The 22692-nt window shown below is 47.0% G+C and overlaps 2 protein-coding genes and 2 long non-coding RNA genes across 5 annotated transcripts; 1 reads left to right on the top strand and 3 right to left on the bottom strand.

Moving 5' to 3' along the window:
• Position 1: 1 nt before the first annotated feature.
• Positions 2–1448, top strand: LOC149731993 (uncharacterized). Its single transcript, XR_016385619.1, has 3 exons — positions 2–335; positions 679–824; positions 1120–1448. It is a non-coding gene; the product is annotated as an uncharacterized LOC149731993 (long non-coding RNA).
• Positions 968–2143, bottom strand: LOC149731992 (uncharacterized). The gene is made up of 2 exons (XR_016385618.1): positions 1253–2143; positions 968–1181 (listed from the first exon to the last, which is right to left on the bottom strand). It is a non-coding gene; the product is annotated as an uncharacterized LOC149731992 (long non-coding RNA).
• An 878-nt stretch (positions 2144–3021) lies between these two features.
• LOC149731991 (uncharacterized) lies at positions 3022–6108 on the bottom strand. Of its 2 annotated transcripts, XM_089883834.1 has the most exons (5): positions 5032–6108; positions 4954–4972; positions 4867–4892; positions 4753–4795; positions 3022–4680 (listed from the first exon to the last, which is right to left on the bottom strand). In XM_089883834.1, exons 1-5 carry the CDS (start codon positions 5067–5069, stop codon positions 4459–4461), a joined length of 348 nt encoding a protein of 115 aa, XP_089739960.1. In that variant the 5' UTR covers positions 5070–6108; the 3' UTR covers positions 3022–4458. The 2 variants fall into 2 exon arrangements, with proteins under 2 accessions (XP_089739960.1, XP_089739959.1); XM_089883833.1 differs by having other exon boundaries at positions 4753–4892.
• A 3045-nt stretch (positions 6109–9153) lies between these two features.
• Positions 9154–10048, bottom strand: LOC149731990 (uncharacterized). The gene is made up of 2 exons (XM_089883664.1): positions 9581–10048; positions 9154–9512 (listed from the first exon to the last, which is right to left on the bottom strand). Exons 1-2 carry the CDS (start codon positions 10015–10017, stop codon positions 9473–9475), a joined length of 477 nt encoding a protein of 158 aa, XP_089739790.1. The 5' UTR covers positions 10018–10048; the 3' UTR covers positions 9154–9472.
• Positions 10049–22692: the final 12644 nt, after the last annotated feature.

Below are 22692 nucleotides of genomic sequence, written 5' to 3'. Positions count from 1 at the left end.
AACCAAAGTCCATAGAAATCACAAGTTAAGAAACGTAACAATTTGGACGCCATTTTTGTTCGAAGAATTTGGCGGGAAAGAGAAAGCTAGTATGTTTATGCTGTATATAGAACTGCGTTATATTGATGTTTTGTAGCTTATACAACACTTTATGGTGTTTGCGTACTTTGTATTTCATCAGTCTGTGTATAGGTAACATGTTATCGACAATAATTGTTAGCATGGTTGAATACTTTGCTCCTAACTGCACTGAAAGCAGCAGTGAAAATGTTACGTATTTTCTTTTTCATTGAAGTCGGAAAGAAGGAAAAGTTGGTTTGTCAACGACAGAAAAGGTGACAACTGGTTTCCAATAGCAGGCAGTAGTTTACGCGAAGTATACTTTTAAGAAAAAAGCTGTATAGGGATGTTATATGCCACTGTTGTGTATATATAAGCAAATATATGTATATATAAGCAAACGTAAGAGGTCAACTTTTTTACATGGGAAAGTTTAGGAATTAAGTAATAATTTAAAAGTATTTTAGTTAGTCTTATTTATGCAAACAACGTTTTTTTTTTATGCAAACAACGTTTTTTTTTTATGCAAACAAATTTTTTTTTTTTTTTTATGCAAACAACGTTTAAAAAGTTTAATTTGACCTACACTCAATTTTTTATGTTTCTATTTTAAAACAGCCGGTACATTCCATGACCACACTGCGTGGCGAAAGGTTTACTAAATGCAACAAAAAGTGCAAAACATTCGGTATTGGAGGAAATTATGATCATCTTCACTTGTGGCAACTGCAACCAGGAGTTTAAGTTTCAAGTGAAGCAAGGAGGTTCTATATTTATTTTAAATATTTGGGGAGTACCCAGGAGATGCATAATGTCCTCCTAATTGCCATAAATTTGTTACTTCTTAATATGCATTAAGTAAGGGGTATATAACGAGTGCATTGTCCTACAAGGGTATATAACGAGATTTATTTATGCAGTTTATTAACAACGTGACAAACAACAATTAGGGTTGAACAAACGAGTGTGAGGATACCAACTGAAGTTAGGTTCTGTAGATACAAAAGAAACAATATTATGAACAAAGTTTACAGATATTCCTCTTTGTTATTGCTGCAGATGCTGCTGAACAAAGTGTTCTGAACAGATGGCGATTGGTCCAAAAGCTTGTTATGAAAAATCTGATAAAAGAACGGTTGAGTTTTTGTAACTCAAGCCGATAGGATTAATAAAATGTCAATAAAATACTTACTAACTTACACCTTCCATTTGGTTGGGCAAGACTTTTTAAGTGGTTTGCTCACTTTCCTGGATTTTCAAATAAATTAAGCAAGATAAAAGTTGTTTTCATTATTGAAAACAAATTATTGGGCAATGTTACAATTTTGCAATACAGCATGATGTTTGTACTTCATTGTAGACATTTTAATAAAATGTTTTGGCAATAATGGTTTGGCTTTAAAAATTTGCTTGCTGCATATGTGTTACTTTAGTTTAGTAGTGGTTGTGCAACATGCAGATGATGGATAAACAATGATTTACCACATACTTGACAGTATAGAAAGCTATTGTTTGATGTTATTATGGATTTGGCTTCCCATTAAAATAAATACCATTGGTTGAGATTTAAAAATGAGCATTATTAATTAAAAAACCTGGAACATTATTGGATCTTTTTTTCCCAGACTGTCACTACTTTTAAAGTTCAAAGATTAAATTTGTGTTGCCTATTTATTATTAGTAATTTAAAATCGTCAGAGCCAATATACAACTGTCACCGCTCAAAGCGAATCTATGTAAAAACAGTACACACATATTCAACATCATTAAAAAACTTCATATACATACACTAACACTTTTACTGATATCTGATGCTACTGTTATATGCCTATTTAATAGCGTACTTTACTGGGTTATTCGTATTTTGGCAATAAAATAACATAGTTTTGGTTCCTGCCCTATTAAAATGGTAAAAATGTCTTTGTAAATGCCTAATTCGTCTGTAAAGAAGACATTTTTACATATATTTCGCAGTATCGCCATTATCAGCTGTACAGCTGCTCGAACAAAAACGGCGTCCATGCACGCGTAAACAATAGACAAGTTAGTTGCTTAACTTGTGATTTCTATGGACTTTGCTGCAAACATGAAGAAGGAGTCCGGGTTTTGAAACCTCCTCTTTCTTTAAAGCTCAAGAAGAGAAAAATGCCGTCATCATTTGTTTGTGATGAATTGCCTCGTAAGTATCCTAAGCCAAACAAATATCAAGGAAGACATGGCTCAGTGGCAAACAGGATGGTGTCCCTACATGCTGTGACTGGGTTGCAACCCAATCAAGAAGCATCTTCTATCAATTGCAGCATCATCATACCTCAAAATGTGAGAAAAACCGAAGATTCACATGATAAATTACTCCCATGTAACACTGTACTTAAAAAGCACCTCATTGACAAAGCATTACACTGTACTTAAAAAGCACCTCATTGACAAAGCATTACAATGTGGTCCGTATTCTGTTACATATCTTCAACTATTGTCATTGGAAATGACTATAAGTTCACAACAGAAACAGGAAATATGGGCATTTGATAAGCAGTTCCGTGTTGGTTGGCTGTATGATCAAATAATCGACAGCTACCTTTGGTGTTTAGGCCAAAACAACAAGCAAATCATGTTTGCTGATTCAGCGGTTGCACAACTTCTCAAGCACAATCGCTCGGTGGAGCGACTGTGGGCAAACACTACATTAAAAAATAAAACATTTATTTTTATCCCATATAACCCAAGTGGAATTCATTGGGTGTTGCTGGCTGTCGACATCAAAAACAAGCAGTTGCTTTACTTGGATCCTATGAATAAAACATTGGATGTATTAAAAGAAGCAGAAACAGCCAAGTTGCTTTTAAATAAAGTGATAAAATCAAAGTTTGGTTTGACCATTACATCAGTCAACACAATGTCAACAAGTCGTACATTACAAAGTGACTCAATGAGCTGCGGTGCTATTATCTGCATGTTTTAAATAAAGTGATAAAATCAAAGTTTGGTTTGACCATTACATCAGTCAACACAATGTCAACAAGTCGTACATTACAAAGTGACTCAATGAGCTGCGGTGCTATTATCTGCATGTATGCAAGGTGGCTTGCAGAAAGAAAATCATTGTTTCAGCCAGACTTTGGGTCTAGAGAATGGCGGGAACATATATTGACCACAATATTTCATATGTCATCTATGGATATTAACATGTGTGGATCATGTAGGAAGCAGGATGACAGTATCACAAATTGAGTTCAATGCACTAAATGTCCTCAGTGGTTTCATCAAGAGTGTGTTGGGTTTAACATGAAGATGGCAAAATCAAACAAAACATTTGTTTGTCCAAAGATCCAGCAATCTTCTTAACTCTTGTTTCACACAAAAACCACCACATTGTGTGTAGAAAATTGGCCAATGCCTTGCGGATAATTCCCGGGCACATACTTGTAATTACGTTTTATACGTAAAGTGTGTTGTGTATGCCTGGCCAATGCTTTAAATTAAGCAAATGCTCTTACAGAGCAACTTACACTGTTTCGTGTATGCCTGGCCAAAGCTTTAAATTAAGCAAATGCTTTTACAGAGCAACTTACACTGTTTCGTGTATGCCTGGCCAATGCTTTAAATTAAGCAAATGCTCTTACAGAGCAACTTACACTGTTTCGTGTATGCCTGGCCAATGCTTTAAATTAAGCAAATGCTCTTACAGAGCAACTTACACTGTTTCGTGTATGCCTGGCCAATGCTTTAAATTAAGCAAATGCTCTTACAGAGCAACTTACACTGTTTCGTGTATGCCTGGCCAATGCTTTAAATTAAGCAAATGCTCTTACAGAGCAACTTACACTGTTTCGTGTATGCCTGGCCAATGCTTTAAATTAAGCAAATGCTCTTACAGAGCAACTTACACTGTTTCGTGTATGCCTGGCCAATGCTTTAAATTAAGCAAATGCTCTTACAGAGCAACTTACACTGTTTCGTGTATGCCTGGCCAATGCTTTAAATTAAGCAAATGCTCTTACAGAGCAACTTACACTGTTTCGTGTATGCCTGGCCAATGCTTGATATATTATATACTGGTACAATATGGCATTGCCGAGGTTGGTTAACATCTCCATTGTTTTCACACCATGGCATTGCGAAGGTTCTCGTGTGAAAACCTAACGATCACGCATATAAAGCGACCTCATGGGTGCGTGGTGGAACTGCTGACATTTAATTTATTTTTCTTCCTCTCATCCCCTGGTATAATAATGGGTTAGGTTGAATGCGCTTGCGTTGCAGTGAGAAGATATTAGGTACAAGGCTCGATGCAGCCACTACTGTAGTCATGTGCATGGGAAGAGTAGAATACAAACTAGTTAACAAAGGTCTCACTAATTGATTTGATACTCCAGGAATTATCCAAGGAAACCGCTCTTAGTTTTCCAAATAAATAAGAAACCAACATTTGTTAAATTGTTTTATTTTTTTAAATTGACTTTCTGCTTTCTTCCTCTCTACCTCCACCGCTCCCTCCACCACTCCCTCCCTCTCCATCGCTACCTCCACCACTCCCTCCCTCTCCACCGCTACCTCCAACACTTTCTCCCTCTGTACCTCAACCACTCCCTCCCTCTGTACCTCCACCACTCCCTCCCTCTCCACCGCTACCTCCCTCTCCACCGCTACCTCCCTCTCCACCGCTACCTCCAACACCCTCTCCCTCTGTACCTCCACCGCTCTCTCCCTCTGTACCGCCTCTTCCCTTTTCTTTCTGTGTTGTTCAAATGTAAATCTTAGTGATGCAGAATAAAGAATCACATATACAATTGATATTAAACTTACCTCGCATTCTGTCTTGCTGCCATAAACTATGATAAAGAAATGTAAGTTATCAACTAAATTAGATAACGGCATTCGCATATAACTTACTTGGTGGTATGGTACCCATCTGGAAAAAAGTAAACATTTTTATTAAGAGTATGGCATAATGCAAAATTGAAAATTTACCTCTTGTTTGCTGGTATGATTTTCTTTCTGCGAAACATATACAGTTATCAGTGTAAGTACTGCATTCAAAATGGGTCTCTTATTATTTTGCTTTTTCATTTGTTAAAAATATGTTGTATTCATTAAACACCGAATTTTAATACTTAACAGCAGTTTGCTTTGTCAGACTGTGAATATACTGTCCCCTTTTTTTTCATATCCCGTCCTACCCAACCCTACTATGTGTTGTAGCAACTAAAACTCAAGTTCACTTTATATATATTATCTTGATATCTTCAGTATAAAATTTAAATGAAAAATTAAAATAACTAAATATTACTTACCTTTTTAAAGGGAATGAATCTAAAATAAACATTAGGCATTAAATTTGCTGTCAACTGAATGGTATTTATTTATTCCAACTTGCTGGTGCAACTTCAGGAGTAAACAAATTTTCCCTAGTTAGCTTTTACTGGCACCTGGTCCATACAATCCATGTGATTACAGTAACCTCAGTTTTCACACATGTCACAGTTAATTTTTAACACAGCCGTTACGAGTCAACAGGAATACAACTTTTTAAGTGAATTCATTTTTTTCTGGTTTGCTTACTATTTAAACTAACTTACCCTCCCCTTGATTCTTGGCGAGAAGGCCCACTAGAGTGAGACGACCCAGCTTGAGTCGTCTCAGCCTGAAATGGCCTGACCTTTTTTTTGTTAAACAGATCCTCATCTTCTTTTTCACTGCAATTACAAGGTAATATTACCAATATCACTTTAATATGAATTACACTACAAACTTACATTTTGAAAGTAATGCCGTGGCATTTGTCAAAGTTAAATGTCATTTTTTACGTTAATCTATATAACAAATATTGGTTTAAAATGCGAATTTTTTACACAACACATACCCTGACACACAACAAGACTGCTTTATAAAAACGACCTGCAGCTGTAAGACTGCTTTATAAAAACGACCTGCAACTGTAGGACTACTTATAAAAACGACCTACAACTGTAAGACTGCTTTATAAAAACGACCTGCAACTGTAGGACTACTTTATAAAAAGACCTGCAGCTGTAAGACTGCTTTATAAAAACGACCTGCAACCAAGGGCGTAGCCAGCCTAAAATTTTGGTGGGGGCCAAATGTTTTACGGTTGTATTTTGGGTTTGAAAAACCACCTAGTTACAACACAAAACACGGGAAGGCGTACTGTGAATGGCATTTATTTTTCACAATTACGCCGCATGAAAACACAACGATCTACAACTACATTTAAAACTCTATTCGTTGCCTACCACCAGCCATTTTTGTCACAAAATTTGAGATTTGTTTTTCTTAGCTAGCAGGTAGACTGTTTATTACGAAATAATATGGATTCACACGTGAATTCATCCATCATAATAGCGATTGTTTGACCTGGCAACTAATTACGACATAATAGCATTTCACACGGCGATTATTTGCGTCATAATATGGACTGACACTAGGGATGCACATTACAGAATAACTAGGTATTCTAGGATATCCTAGAATACTTTATTTCGAATCTAGAATTCCGAATCTAGAATTTCGAATCTTTTTATATTTATAGGAAAAAATAATTTTACCCACATAAGTCAGTTTATTGACTCTTTCATACCCGCCTTGTTGGAACATGAGCTGTAAAATGATCAAAAATTGTACTATTGGGTAGTTTTTGCGTCATGAAACGTATAGCAGGTTATGAAAAGACGTTACGAAACGTTTACTCTTGAAAGTCCCACAAACACAAAAATATTTTTTTTCAAAATTAATAAGTTTTAAAAAATTGTTAATATAGTATATGAGATGACGTGTAATTACGTCATTAAACAGAATACCGAATCCCGTAATTAGATTCGAATCGGATTCGAAATTCTGTAATGTGCATCCCCTAACTGACACCTTATCATTTAGCATGTGTAAGAAATTTAAAAACAGGCTTAAATGTTTTCTTTCTTTTTCTTTTAATTAGAAAAAAGATCCGGAACCGGATCGAGTTCCCCCATTTGAACACCACTGTTTAGCACGTTTAACACTTTAATTTTATTTTTGCACCAATAACATTACTGTAAAACTCAAAATTTGGGGGGGGGGCATGGCCCCTCAGGCCCCCCCTTGGCGACGCCCATGCCTGCAACTGTAGGACTCCTTTATAAAAAGACCTGCAACTGTAGGACTACTTTATAAAAACGACCTGCAACTGTAGGACTCCTTTGTAAAAAGACCTGCAACTGTAGGACTCCTTTATAAAAAGACCTGCAACTGTAGGACTACTTTATAAAAAGACCTGCAGCTGTAAGACTGCTTTAAAAAAACGACCTGCAACTGTAGGACTACTTTATAAAATCGACCTGCAACTGTAAGACTCCTTTGGAAAAAGACCTGCAACTGTAGGACTCCTTTATAAAAAGACCTGCAACTGTAGGACTACTTTATAAAAAGACCTGCAGCTGTAAGACTGCTTTAAAAAAACGACCTGCAACTGTAGGACTACTTTATAAAATCGACCTGCAACTGTAAGACTATCCTTTGGGTAAAAGAAAGAAACAAACATAAACATTCATTTTGATATAGTGGGGTGGGGAAAATTGGGACATAAAATCAATATATATATATAATATATACATGAATGACTATGATGACAGTTTTATTTTTAATTTAGATCTTTTATTTTTAGTAACTCATATTATGTATATGATAATTATAATATGTATAAATTCAGATCTGTATAATAAAGTTTATTTGTGTATATATTTTTGTTTCACAAATTGGGTACTACTACACCTTATTGCCCTTAAACTACCTATCGTTAGTTTATCCAACTGCATGTGACTGAATTTTAAAGATATTTGTTATAATAGTCATTCAGATTATAAATCTTGTTATTGTATCAGTATATTATATTTTAATTACTTATTCAGGTAGAAATTATTGAATTACACATCAAATCTTTTAAAGTTTGGCTTCAAATGCCTGAAATTTAAATATTGTACTTATTGAAACTCAATTTAAACCAAATTGACACCAGACTATTTTTCTCCCTAAACGACAACTAATTTTAATGGGACAAAAATAAACTGTAGGAAATATTTCAGCCGTTTTACCAACTAATCTGAATTGATTTTGTAGGAAATATTTCAGCCGTTTTACCAACTAATCTGAATTGATTTTTTAAGTCCACAAACTATGATGAATTCGCACCCGATTCGACTTGTGTTTAACCTTAGACACGAGAGAAAGTTCGACAAATAGTAGCGCATGAATGGGTGCAAAATAATACTTTCATACCATAGCGGTACGCGATTAACGCTATATATGGTTAAGTGCGTGATGTTGATTATGAAGCGAAAACGTGAGGCATTTAAATTATTACATTGGCAAAAGAGTTATATAATTAATTAGGGTGACCGTGGCTGTAGGTATTTGCAGTGAATTGTAGACTTGAAAAAGGTAAAAAGCATTAGTTTGGCAACATATTCTTGCTTTGTTTTAAGTTATTAATAGAGTACCAATTACCAGATTTGGTTCATTCAGTGCGCCTTTTAAGCTTTTTATTCCATCCAAACGATACTAAAGAACGTGAATTTGTGCCAGAGTAGCCCTGCTGTATATTTAAACATTCCCCAGTCAATCTTAATAGCAGTTGACACATTCATAATTTAGTCTGTTAATTGCTTAAAAACAGGTTGAGCGTTACCTTTTTCATATTTGTGTCGGCTACTTCCCTCCGTGACTATTCCCTCGGGGCTACTTCCCCTCCGTGACTATTCCCCCCCCCCCGCTACTTTCCCCAATGACCATTCCCTCGGCTACTTCCCCCTCATGACCATTCCCCTCGGCTACTTCCCCTCCGTGATTATTACCCCTGGCTACTTTCCCACGTGACAATTCCCCCGGCTACATTCCCCCTGGCTACTTCCCCTCCGTGACTATTCACCCGGCTACTTCCTCTCCGTGACTATTCACCCGGCTACTTCCCCTCCGTAACTATTCACCCGGCTACTTCTCCTTCGTGACTATTCCCCCGGCTTCTTTCCTTTTATGACTATCCACCCCGGCTGCTTACCCTACGGCCGCAATCAAAATAATAGTCACTTGGCATTTCCTTGCATGCTTGTTACGATTGGATTATTTTAATTGATTGTTGTTACAAATGGATTGTTATGTTTTTACAAATGGATTGTTAACAATTTTTTTTACTGTGTAATTGAACAATTCTTTTTACTCTGTTGAACTGTGATTATGCCAAAACTATTACAACATATTTTTATTCTGATCGTAATAATATCTCTGTACAAAGTATAATACAACTGCACAGGCGGACTATCGTATGGACAAAGTATTTAAAATCTCCAACAGCAGATTACTCAAGGAATTTCGCAATTTTGTGCTACAGTAGGGTGGCGCTGCAGAGCACTTAAGCTTTAGCCTGTTATCGAGCGTATATCTTCGAGCAACAGATAGAAGTTGAACTATTGGAAGTTGAGGTAAATTTGTGTGTTTATGAAATGTATAGCCCGGACTCGTGTTCCTAACTTACTTAAACTTCGATGTTCGAATCACCGCCGCACGTTCGCCACGTGTTTGCATCTCATCCGACCTCAATTCGATGTTGGAAATCACCGCCGCATGTTTGCATCTCATCCGACCTGAATTCGATGTTGGAAAATCACCGCCGCACGTTTGCATCTCACCCGACCTGAATTCGATGTTCGAATCACCACCGCACGTTCGCATCTCACCCGACCTGAATTCGATGTTCGAATCAACGCTGCACGTACGCATTTCCCCCGACCTGAATTCGATGTTCGAATCACCGCCGCAGGTTCGCATCTCACCGGACCTGAATTCGATGTTCGAATCACCGCCGCACGTTCGCATCTCACCCGACCTGAATTCGATGTTCGAATCACCACCGCACGTTCGCATCTCACCCGACCTGAATTCGATGTTGGAATCTCCGCCGCACGTTCGCATCTCACCCGAGCTGAATTCGATGTTCGAATCACCGCCGCGTTCGCATCTCACCGACCTGAATTCGATGTTCGAATCACCACCGCACGTTCGCATCTCACCCGACCTGAATTCGATGTTCGAATACCACCGCACGTTCGCATCTCACCCGACCGAATTCGATGTTCGAATCACCGCCGCACGTTCGCATCTCACCCGACCTGAATTCGATGTTCGAATCACCGCCGCACGTTCGCATTCACCCGACCTGAATTCGATGTTCGAATCACCGCCGCACGTACCCGTTCACCCGACCTAAATTCGATGTTGGAAATCACCGCCCCGTGTTTGCATCTCACCCGACCTGAATTCGATGTTCGAATCACCCCGCACGTTCGCATTCACCCGACCTGAATTCGATGTTCGAATCACCGCCGCACGTTCGCATCTCACCCGACCTGAATTCGATGTTCGAATCACGCGCACGTACGCATCCACCCGACCTGAATTCGATGTTCGAATCACCGCCGCACGTTCGCATCTCACCCGACCTGAATTCGATGTTCGAATCACCGCCGCGTTCGCATCTCACCCGACCTGAATTCGATGTTCGAATCACCACCGCACGTTCGCATCTCACCCGACCTGAATTCGATGTTCGAATCACCACCGCACGCGTTCGCATCTCACCCGACCTGAATTCGATGTTCGAATCACCGCCGCACGTTCGCATCTCACCCGACCTGAATTCGATGTTCGAATCACGCCGCACGTTCGCATCTCACCCGACCTGAATTCGATGTTCGAATACCACCGCACGTTCGCATCTCACCCGACCTGAATTCGATGTTCGAATCACCGCCGCACGTTCGCATCTCACCCGACCTGAAATTCGATGTTTGAATCACCGCCGCACGTTCGCATCTCACCCGACCTGAATTCGATGTTCGAATCACCGCCGCACGTACGCGTTTCACCCACCTGAATTCGATGTTCGAATCACCGCGCACGTTCGCATCTCACCCGACCTGAATTCGATGTTGAATCACCGCCGCACGTCGCATCTCACCCGACCTGAATTCGATGTTCGAATCACCGCCGCACGTTCGCATCTCACCGACCTGAATTCGATGTTCGAATCACCGCCGCACGTTCGCATCTCACCCGACCTGAATTCGATGTTCGAATCACCGCCGCACGTTCGCATCTCACCCGACCTGAATTCGATGTTGGAATCACCCCGCACGCGTTCGCATTCACCCGACCTGAATTCGATGTTCGAATCACCGCCACGTTCGCATCTCACCGACCTGAATTCGATGTTCGAATCACCGCCGCACGTTCGCATCTCACCCGACCTGAATTCGATGTTCGAATCACCCGCACGTTCGCATCTCACCCGACCTGAATTCGATGTTCGAATCACCGCCGCACGTTCGCATCTCACCGACCTGAAAGATGTTCGAATCACCGCCGCACGTTCGCATCTCACCCGACCTGAAATTCGATGTTTGAATCACCGCCGCACGCGCATCTCACCCGACCTGAAATTCGATGTTGAATCACCGCCGCACGTTCGCATCTCACCCGACCTGAATTCGATGTTCGAATCACCGCCGCACGTTCGCATCTCACCCGACCTGAATTCGATGTTGGAATCACCGCCGCGTTCGCATCTCACCCGACCTGAATTCGATGTTGGAATCACCGCCGCACGCGTTTCGCATCTCACCCGACCTGAATTCGATGTTCGAATCACCGCCGCACGCGTTCGCATCTCACCCGACCTGAATTCGATGTTCGAATCACCGCGCACGTTCGCATCTCACCCGACCTGAATTCGATTTGGAATCACCGCCGCACGTTCGCATCTCACCCGACCTGAATTCGATGTTCGAATCACCCCGCACGTTCGCATCTCACCCGACCTGAATTCGATGTTCGAATACCACCGCACGTTCGCATCTCACCCGACCTGAATTCGATGTTCGAATCACCGCCGCACGTTCGCATCTCCCGACTGAAATTCGATGTTCGAATCACCGCCGCACGTTCGCATCTCACCCGACATGAAACCGATGTTTGAATCACCGCCGCACGTACGCATCTCACCCGACATGAACCGATGTTTGAATCACCGCCGCACGTTCGCATCTCACCCGACCTGAATTCGATGTTCGAATCACCGCCGCACGTTCGCATCTCACCCGACCTGAATTCGATATTGGAAATCACCGCCGCACGCGTTCGCATCTCACCCGACCTAAATTCGATGTTCGAATCACCGCCGCACGCGTTCGCATCTCACCCGACCTGAATTCGATGTTCGAATCACCGCGCACGTTTCGCATCACCCGACCTGAATTCGATTGGAATCACCGCGCACGTTCGCATCTCACCCGACCTGAATTCGATGTTTGAATCACCACCGCACGTTCGCATCTCACCCGACCTGAACTCGATATTGGAATCACCACGCACGCGTTCGCATCTCACCGCCTGAATTCGATGTTGGAATCACCGCCGCACGCGTTCGCATCTCACCGACCTGAATTCGATGTTCGAATCACCGCCGCACGCGTTCCATCTCACCCGACCTGAATTCGATGTTCGAATCACCGCGCGTTCGCATCTCACCCGACCTGAATTCGATGTTCGAATCACCGCCCGCACGTTCGCATCTCACCGACCTGAATTCGATGTTCGAATCACCGCCGCACGCGTTCGCATCTCACCCTGAATTCGATGTTCGAATCACCGCCGCACGTTCGCATCTCACCGACCTGAATTCGATGTTCGAATCACCGCCGCACGTTCGCATCTCACCCGACCTGATGTTCGAATCACCCCGCACGTTCGCATCTCACCCGACCTGAATTCGATGTTCGAATCACCGCCGCACGTTCGCATCTCACCCGACCTGAATTCGATGTTGAATCACCCGCACGTTCGCATCTCACCCGACCTGAATTCGATGTTCGAATCACCGCACGTTCGCATCTCACCCGACCTGAATTCGATGTTCGAATCACCGCCGCACGCGTTCACATCTCACCCGACCTGAATTCGATGTTCGAATCACCGCCGCACGTTCGATCTCACCCGACCTGAATTCGATGTTCGAATCACCGCCGCACGTTCGCATCTCACCCACCGAACCTGAATTCGATGTTCGAATCACCGCCGCACGTTCGCATCACCCGACCTGAATTCGATGTTCGAATCACCACGCGTTCGCATCTCACCCGACCTGAATTCGATGTTCGAATCACACCGCACGCGTTCGCATCTCACCCGACCTGAATTCGATGTTCGAATCACCGCCGCACGTTCGCATCTCACCCGACCTGAATTCGATGTTCGAATCACCGCCGCACGCGTTCGCATCTCACCCGACCTGAATTCGATGTTCGAATCACCGCCGCACGTTCGCATCTCACCCGACCTGAATTCGATGTTGAATCACCGCCCACGTTCGCATCTCACCCGACCTGAATTCGATGTTCGAATCACCGCCGCAGTTACATCTCACCCACCCGACCTGAATTCGATGTTCGAATCACCGCCGCACGCGTTCGCATCTCACCTGACCTGAATTCGATGTTCGAATCACCGCCGCACGTTCGCATCTCACCCGACCTGAATTCGATGTTCGAATCACCGCCGCACGTTCGCATCTCACCCGACCTGAATTCGATGTTCGAATCACCGCCGCACGTTCGCATCTCACCGACCTGAATTCGATGTTAAATCACCGCCGCACGTTCGCATCTCACCCGACCTGAATTCGATGTTAATCACCGCCGCACGTTCGCATCTCACCGACCTGAATTCGATGTTCGAATCACCGCCGCACGTTCGCATCTCACCCGACCTGAATTCGATGTTCGAATCACCGCCGCACGTTCGCATCTCACCCGACCTTTTCACCCGACCTGAATTCGATATTGGAATCACCGCCGCACGTTCGCATCTCACCGACCTGAATTCGATGTTGGAATCACCGCACGCGTTCGCATCTCACCCGACCTGAATTCGATGTTGGAATCACCGCCGCACGTTCGCATCTCACCCGACCTGAATTCGATGTTCGAATCACCGCCACACGCGTTCGCATCTCACCCGACCTGAATTCGATGTTCGAATCACCGCACACGCGTGAATTCGATGTTCGAATCACCGCCGCACGTTCGCATCTCACCCGACCTGAATTCGATGTTCGAATCACCGCCACACGCGTTCGCATCTCACCCGACCTGAATTCGATGTTCGAATCACCGCACGCGTTCGCATCTCACCCGACCTGAATTCGATGTTCGAATCACCGCCGCACGTTCGCATCTCACCCGACCTGAATTCGATGTTCGAATCACCGCCGCATCACCGCCGCACGTTCGCGCATCTCACCCGACCTGAATTCGATGTTCGAATCACCGCCGCACGTTCGCATCTCACCGACCTGAATTCGATGTTCGAATCACCGCCGCACGTTCGCATCTCACCCGACCTGAATTCGATGTTCGAATCACCGCCGCACGTTCGCATCTCACCCGACCTGATTCACCGACCTGAATTCGATGTTCGAATCACCGCGCACGTTTCGCATCTCACCCGACCTGAATTCGATGTTGGAATCACCCCGCACGTTCGCATCTCACCGACCTGAATTCGATGTTCGAATCACCGCCGCACGTTCGCATCTCACCCGACCTGAATTCGATGTTCGAATCACCGCCGCACGTTCGCATCTCACCCGACCTGAATTCGATGTTCGAATCACCGCCCACGTTCGCATCTCACCCGACTGAACCGATGTTCGAATCACCGCCGCACGTTCGCATCTCACCCGACCTGAAATTCGATGTTCGAATCACCGCCGTTCGCATCTCACCCGACCTGAATTCGATGTTCGAATCACCGCCGCACGTTCGCATTCACCCGACCTGAATTCGATATTGGAATCACCGCCGCACGCGTTGTTGGAATCACCACCGCACGCGTTCGCATCTCACCGGGCCTGAATTCGATGTTCGAATCACCACCGCACGCGTTCGCATCTCACCCGACCGAATTCCATGTTCGAATCACCGCGCACGCGTTCGCATCTCACCCGACCTGAATTTGATGTTCGATGTTTGAATTACCCCCGCACGTTCGATCTCACCCGACCTGAATTCGATGTTCGAATCACCGCCGCACGCGTTAGTATCTCACCCGACCTGAATTCGATGTTCGAATCACCGCCGCACGCGTTCGCATCTCACCCGACCTGAATTCCATGTTTGAATCACCGCCGCACGCGTTCGCATCTCACCCGACCTGAATTCGATGTTCGAATCACCGCCGCAAGTTCACATCTCACCCGAATCCGATTTGAATCACCGCCACACGTTCGCATCTCACGACCTGAATTCGATGTTCGAATCACCGCCGCAAGTTCACATCTCACCCGACCCGAATCCGACCTGAATTCGATTTTCGAATCACCGCCGCACGCGTTCGCACCTCACCTGTCCTAAATTCGATGTTCGAATCACCGCCGCACGCGTTCGCATCTCACCCGACCTGAATTCGATGTTCGAATCACTGCCGCACGTTCACATCTGACCCGACCCGAATCCGATGTTTAAATCACCGCCGCACGTTCACATCTCACCCGACCCGAATCCGATGTTTAAATCACCGCCGCACGTTCGCATCTCACCCGACCTGAATTCGATGTTTGAATCACCGCCGCACGTTCGCATCTCACCCGACCTGAATTCGATGTTCGAATCACCGCCGCACGTTCGCATCTCACCCGACCTGAAACCATGTCACCCGACCTGAATTCGATAATCACCGCCGCAAGTTCACATCTCACCCGACCCGAATCCGACCTGAATTCGATTTTCGAATCACCGCCGCACGCGTTCGCACCTCACCTGTCCTAAATTCGATGTTCGAATCACCGCCGCACGCGTTCGCATCTCACCCGACCTGAATTCGATGTTCGAATCACTGCCGCACGTTCACATCTGACCCGACCCGAATCCGATGTTTAAATCACCGCCGCACGTTCGCATCTCACCCGACCTGAATTCGATGTTTGAATCACCGCCGCACGTTCGCATCTCACCCGACCTGAATTCGATGTTCGAATCACCGCCGCACGTTCGCATCTCACCCGACCTGAAACCATGTCACCCGACCTGAATTCGATATTGGAAATCACCGCCGCACGCGTTCGCATCTCACCTGACCTAAATTCGATGTTGGAATCACCGCCACACGCGTTCGCATCTCACCCGACCTGAATTCGTTGTTGGAATCTCCGCCGCACGTTCGCATCTCACCCGACCTGAATTCGATGTTGGAATCACCGCCACACGCGTTCGCATCTCACCCGACCTGAATTAGATGTTCGAATCACCGCCACACGCGTGAATTAGATGTTCGAATCACCGCCGCACGTTCGCATCTCACCCGACCTGAATTCGATGTTGGAATCACCGCCACACGCGTTCGCATCTCACCCGACCTGAATTCGATGTTGGAATCACCGCCACACGCGTTCGCATCTCACCCGACCTGAATTAGATGTTCGAATCACCGCCGCACGTTCGCATCTCACCCGACCTGAATTCGATGTTGGAATCACCGCCACACGCGTTCGCATCTCACCCGACCTGAATTAGATGTTCGAATCACCGCCGCACGTTCGCATCTCACCCGACCTGAATTCGATGTTCGAATCACCGCCGCACGCGTTCGCACTTTTCGCATCTCACCCGACCCGAATTTGATGTTCGAATCACCGCCGCACGTTCGCATGTCACCCGACCTGAATTCGATGTTTGAATTACCGCCGCACGTTCGCATCTCACCCGACCTGAATTCGATGTTCAAATCACCGCCGCACGTTCGCATCTCACCCGACCTGAAACCATGTCACCCGACCTGAATTCGATATTGGAAATCACCGCCGCACGCGTTCGCATCTCACCTGACCTAAATTCGATGTTCGAATCACCGCCGCACGTTCGCATCTCACCCGACCTGAATTAGATGTTCGAATCACCGCCGCACGTACGCATCTCACCCGACATGAAACCGATGTTTGAATCACCGCCGCACGTTCGCATCTAACCCGACCTGAAGCCGATGTTTGAATCACCGCCGCACGTACGCATCTCACCCGACCTGAATTCGATGTTGGAATCACCACCGCACGCGTTCGCATCTCACCGGGCCTGAATTCGATGTTCGAATCACCACCGCACGCGTTCGCATCTCACCCGACCGTAATTCCATGTTCGAATCACCGCCGCACGCGTTCGCATCTCACCCGACCTGAATTTGATGTTCGAATCACCGCCGCAAGTTCACTTCTCACCCGACCCGAATCCGATGTTTGAATCACCCCCGCACGTTCGCATCTCACCCGATCTGAATTCGATGTTCGAATCACCGCCGCACGCGTTCGCATCTCACCCGACCTGAATTCGATGTTCGAATCACCGCCGCACGCGTTCGCATCTCACCCGACCTGAATTAGATGTTCGAATCACCGCCGCACGTACGCATCTCACCCGACATGAAACCGATGTTTGAATCACCGCCGCACGTTCGCATCTCACCCGACCCGAAATTGAAGTTCAAATCACCGCCGCACGCGTTCGCATCTCACCCGACCTGAATTCGATGTTTGAATCACCGCCGCAAGTTCACATCTCACCCGACCCGAATCCGACCGGAATTCCATGTTCGAATCACCGCCGCACGCGTTCGCATTTCACCCGACCTGAATTCGATGTTCGAATCACCGCCGCACGCGTTCGCATCTCACCCGACCTGAATTCCATGTTCGAATCACCGCCGCACGCGTTCGCATCTCACCCGACCTGAATTCGATGTTCGAATCACCGCCGCACGTTCGCATCTCACCCGACCTGAATTCGATGTTCGAATCACCGCCGCACGTTCGCATCTCACTCGACCTGAATTCGATGTTTGAATCACCGCCGCACGTTCGCATCTCACCCGACATGAAACCGATGTTTGAATCACCGCCGCACAATCGCATCTCACCCGACCTGAATTCGATGTTCGAATCACCGCCGCACGTTCGCATCTCACCCGACCTGAATTCGATATTGGAAATCACCGCCGCACGCGTTCGCATCTCACCCGACCTGAATTCGATGTTCGAATCTCCGCAGCACGTTTGCATTTCACCCGACCTGAATTCGATATTGGAAATCACCGCTGCACGTTTGCATCTCACCCAACCTGAATTCGATGTTTGAATCACCACCGCACGTTCGCATCTCACCCGACCTGAACTCGATATTGGAATCACCACAGAACGCGTTCGCATCTCACCCGGCCTGAATTCGATGTTGGAATCACCACCGCACGCGTTCGCATCTCACCCGACCGGAATTCGATGTTCGAATCACCACCGCACGCGTTCGCATCTCACCCGACCGGAATTCCATGTTCGAATCACCGCCGCACGCGTTCGCATCTCACCCGACCTGAATTTGATGTTCGAATCACCGCCGCAAGTTCACATCTCACCCGACCCGAATCCGATGTTTGAATTACCCCCGCACGTTCGCATCTCACCCGACCTGAATTCGATGTTCGAATCACCGCCGCACGCGTTAGTATCTCACCCGACCTGAATTCGATGTTCGAATCAACGGCAAGCGTTCGCATCTCACCCGACCTGAATTCCATGTTTGAATCACCGCCGCACGCGTTCGCATCTCACCCGACCTGAATTCGATGTTCGAATCACCGCCGCAAGTTCACATCTCACCCGACCCGAATCCGATTTTTGAATCACCGCCACACGTTCGCATCTCACCCGACCTGAATTCGATGTTCGAATCACCGCCGCAAGTTCACATCTCACCCGACCCGAATCCGACCTGAATTCGATTTTCGAATCACCGCCGCACGCGTTCGCACCTCACCTGTCCTAAATTCGATGTTCGAATCACCGCCGCACGCGTTCGCATCTCACCCGACCTGAATTCGATGTTCGAATCACTGCCGCACGTTCACATCTCACCCGACCCGAATCCGATGTTTAAATCACCGCCGCACGTTCACATCTCACCCGACCCGAATCCGATGTTTAAATCACCGCCGCACGTTCACATCTCACCCGACCCGAATCCGATGTTTAAATCACCGCCGCACGTTCGCATCTCACCCGACCTGAATTCGATGTTTGAATCACCGCCGCACGTTCGCATCTCACCCGACCTGAATTCGATGTTCGAATCACCGCCGCACGTTCGCATCTCACCCGACCTGAATTCCATGTTCGAATCACCGCCGCACGCGTTCGCATCTCACCCGACCTGAATTAGATGTTCGAATCACCGCCGCACGTTCGCATCTCACCCGACCTGAATTCGATGTTCGAATCACCGCCGCACGTTCGCATCTTACCTGACCTAAATTCGATGTCCGAATCACCGCCGCACGTTCGCATCTCACCCGACCTGAATTAGATGTTCGAATCACCGCCGCACGTACGCATCTCACCCGACATGAAACCGATGTTTGAATCACCGCCGCACGTTCGCATCTCACCCGACCTGAAGCCGATGTTTGAATCACCGCCGCACGTACGCATCTCACCCGACCTGAATTCGATGTTGGAATCACCACCGCACGCGTTCGCATCTCACCGGGCCTGAATTCGATGTTCGAATCACCACCGCACGCGTTCGCATCTCACCCGACCGGAATTCCATGTTCGAATCACCGCCGCACGCGTTCGCATCTCACCCGACCTGAATTTGATGTTCGAATCACCGCCGCAAGTTCACATCTCACCCGACCCGAATCCGATGTTTGAATCAACCCCGCACGTTCGCATCTCACCCGACCTGAATTCGATGTTCGAATCACCGCCGCACGCGTTCGCATCTCACCCGACCTGAATTCGATGTTCGAATCACCGCCGCACGCGTTCGCATCTCACCCTACCTGAATTCCATGTTCGAATCACCGCCGCACGCGTTCGCATCTCACCCGACCCGAATCCGATGTTCGAATCACCGCCGCCCGTTCACATCTCACCCGAATCCGATGTTTGAATCACCGCCGCACGTTCACATCTCACCCGACCCGAATCCGATTTTTGAATCACCGCCGCACGTTCGCATCTCACCCGACCTGAATTCGATGTTCGAATCACCGCCGCACGCGTTCGCACCTCACCTGACCTGAATTCGATGTTCGAATCACCGCCGCACGTTCGCATCTCACCCGACCTGAAGCCGATGTTTGAATCACCCGAATCCGAATTTTGAATCACCGCACGTTCGCATCTCACCCGACCTGTATTCGATGTTCGAATCACGGCGCACGCGTTCGCATCTCACCCGACCTGAATTAGATGTTCGAATCACCGCCGCACGTTCGCATCTCACCCGACCTGAATTTGATGTTGGAATCACCGCCACACGCGTTCGCATCTCACCCGACCTGAATTAGATGTTCAAATCACCGCCGCACGTTCGCATCTCACCCGACCTGAATTCGATGTTGGAATCACCGCCACCGCGTTCGCATCTCACCCGACCTGAATTCGATGTTCGAATCACCGCCACACGCGTTCGCATCTCACCCGACCTGAATTCGATGTTCGAATCACCGCCGCACGCGTTTGCACTTCACCTGACCTGAATTAGATGTTCGAATCACCGCCGCACGTTCGCATCTCACCCGACCTGAATTTGATGTTGGAATCACCGCCACACGCGTTCGCATCTCACCCGACCTGAATTAGATGTTCAAATCACCGCCGCACGTTCGCATCTCACCCGACCTGAATTCGATGTTGGAATCACCGCCACCGCGTTCGCATCTCACCCGACCTGAATTCGATGTTCGAATCACCGCCGCACGCGTTTGCACTTCACCTGACCTGAATTCGATGTTCGAATCACCGCCGCACGTTCGCATCTCACCCGACCTGAAATCTGAAACCATGTCACCCGACCTGAATTCGATATTGGAAATCACCGCCGCACGCGTTCGCATCTTACCTGACCTAAATTCGATGTTCGAATCACCGCCGCACGTTCGCATCTCACCCGACCTGAATTCGATGTTCGAATCACCGCCGCACGTACGCATCTCACCCGACATAAAACCGATGTTTGAATCACCGCCGCACGTACGCATCTCACCCGACATGAAACCGATGTTTGAATCACCGCCGCACGTTCGCATCTCACCCGACCTGAAGCCGATGTTTGAATCACCGCCGCACGCGTTCGCATCTCACCGGGCCTGAATTCGATGTTCGAATCACCACCGCACGCGTTCGCATCTCACCCGACCGGAATTCCATGTTGGAATCACAGCCGCACGCGTTCGCATCTCACCTGACCTGAATTTGATGTTCGAATCACCGCCGCAACCTGAATTAGATGTTCAAATCACCGCCGCACGTTCGCATCTCACCCGACCTGAATTCGATGTTGGAATCACCGCCACCGCGTTCGTCTCACCCGACCTGAATTCGATGTTCGAATCACCGCCACACGCGTTCGCATCTCACCCGACCTGAATTCGATGTTCGAATCACCGCCGCACGCGTTTGCACTTCACCTGACCTGAATTCGATGTTCGAATCACCGCCGCACGTTTGCATCTCACCCGACCTGAATTCTGAAACCATGTCACCCGACCTGAATTCGATATTGGAAATCACCGCCGCATGCGTTCGCATCTTACCTGACCTAAATTCGATGTTCGAATCACCGCCGCACGTTCGCATCTCACCCGACCTGAATTAGATGTTCGAATCACCGCCGCACGTACGCATCTCACCCGACATGAAACCGATGTTCGAATCACCGCCGCACGTACGCATCTCACCCGACATGAAACCGATGTTTGAATCACCGCCGCACGTTCGCATCTCACCCGACCTGAAGCGATGTTTGAATCACCGCCGCACGTACGCATCTCACCCGACCTGAATTCGATGTTGGAATCACCACCGCACGTTCGCATCTCACCGACCTGAATTCGATGTTCGAATCACCGCCGCACGCGTTCGCATCTCACCCGACCGGAATTCCATGTTGGAATCACCGCCGCACGCGTTCGCATCTCACCTGACCTGAATTCGATGTTCGAATCACCGCCGCACGTTCACATCTCACCCGACCCGAATCGATGTTGAATCACCCCGCACGTTCGCATCTCACCCGACCTGAATTCGATGTTCGAATCACCGCCGCACGCGTTCGCATCTCACCCGACCTGAATTCGATGTTCGAATCACCGCCGCCCGTTCGCATCTCACCCGAATCGATGTTTGAATCACCGCCGCACGTTCGCATCTTACCCGACCCGAATTTGAAGTTCGAATCACACCTAAATTCGATGTTCGAATCACCGCGCACGTTCGCATCTCACCCGACCTGAATTAGATGTTCGAATCACCGCGCACGTTCGCATCTCACCCGACATGAAACGATGTTTGAATCACCGCCGCACGTTCGCATCTCACCCGACCTGAATTCGATGTTGAATCACCGCCGCACGTTCGCATCTCACCCCGACCTGAATTCGATGTTGAATCACCACCGCACGCGTTCGCATCTCACCGACCTGAATTCGATGTTCGAATCACCGCCGCACGTTCGCATCTCACCCGACCTGAATTCGATGTTCGAA

This window comes from Ciona robusta, chromosome 8 (assembly GCF_009617815.1).
Source record: "Ciona robusta chromosome 8, ASM961781v2".
NCBI classification, from domain to species: Eukaryota; Metazoa; Chordata; class Ascidiacea; order Phlebobranchia; family Cionidae; genus Ciona; species Ciona robusta.
The sequence above is the reverse complement of the archived record's forward strand: the minus strand, read 5'-3'. Positions and strand labels throughout refer to the sequence as shown.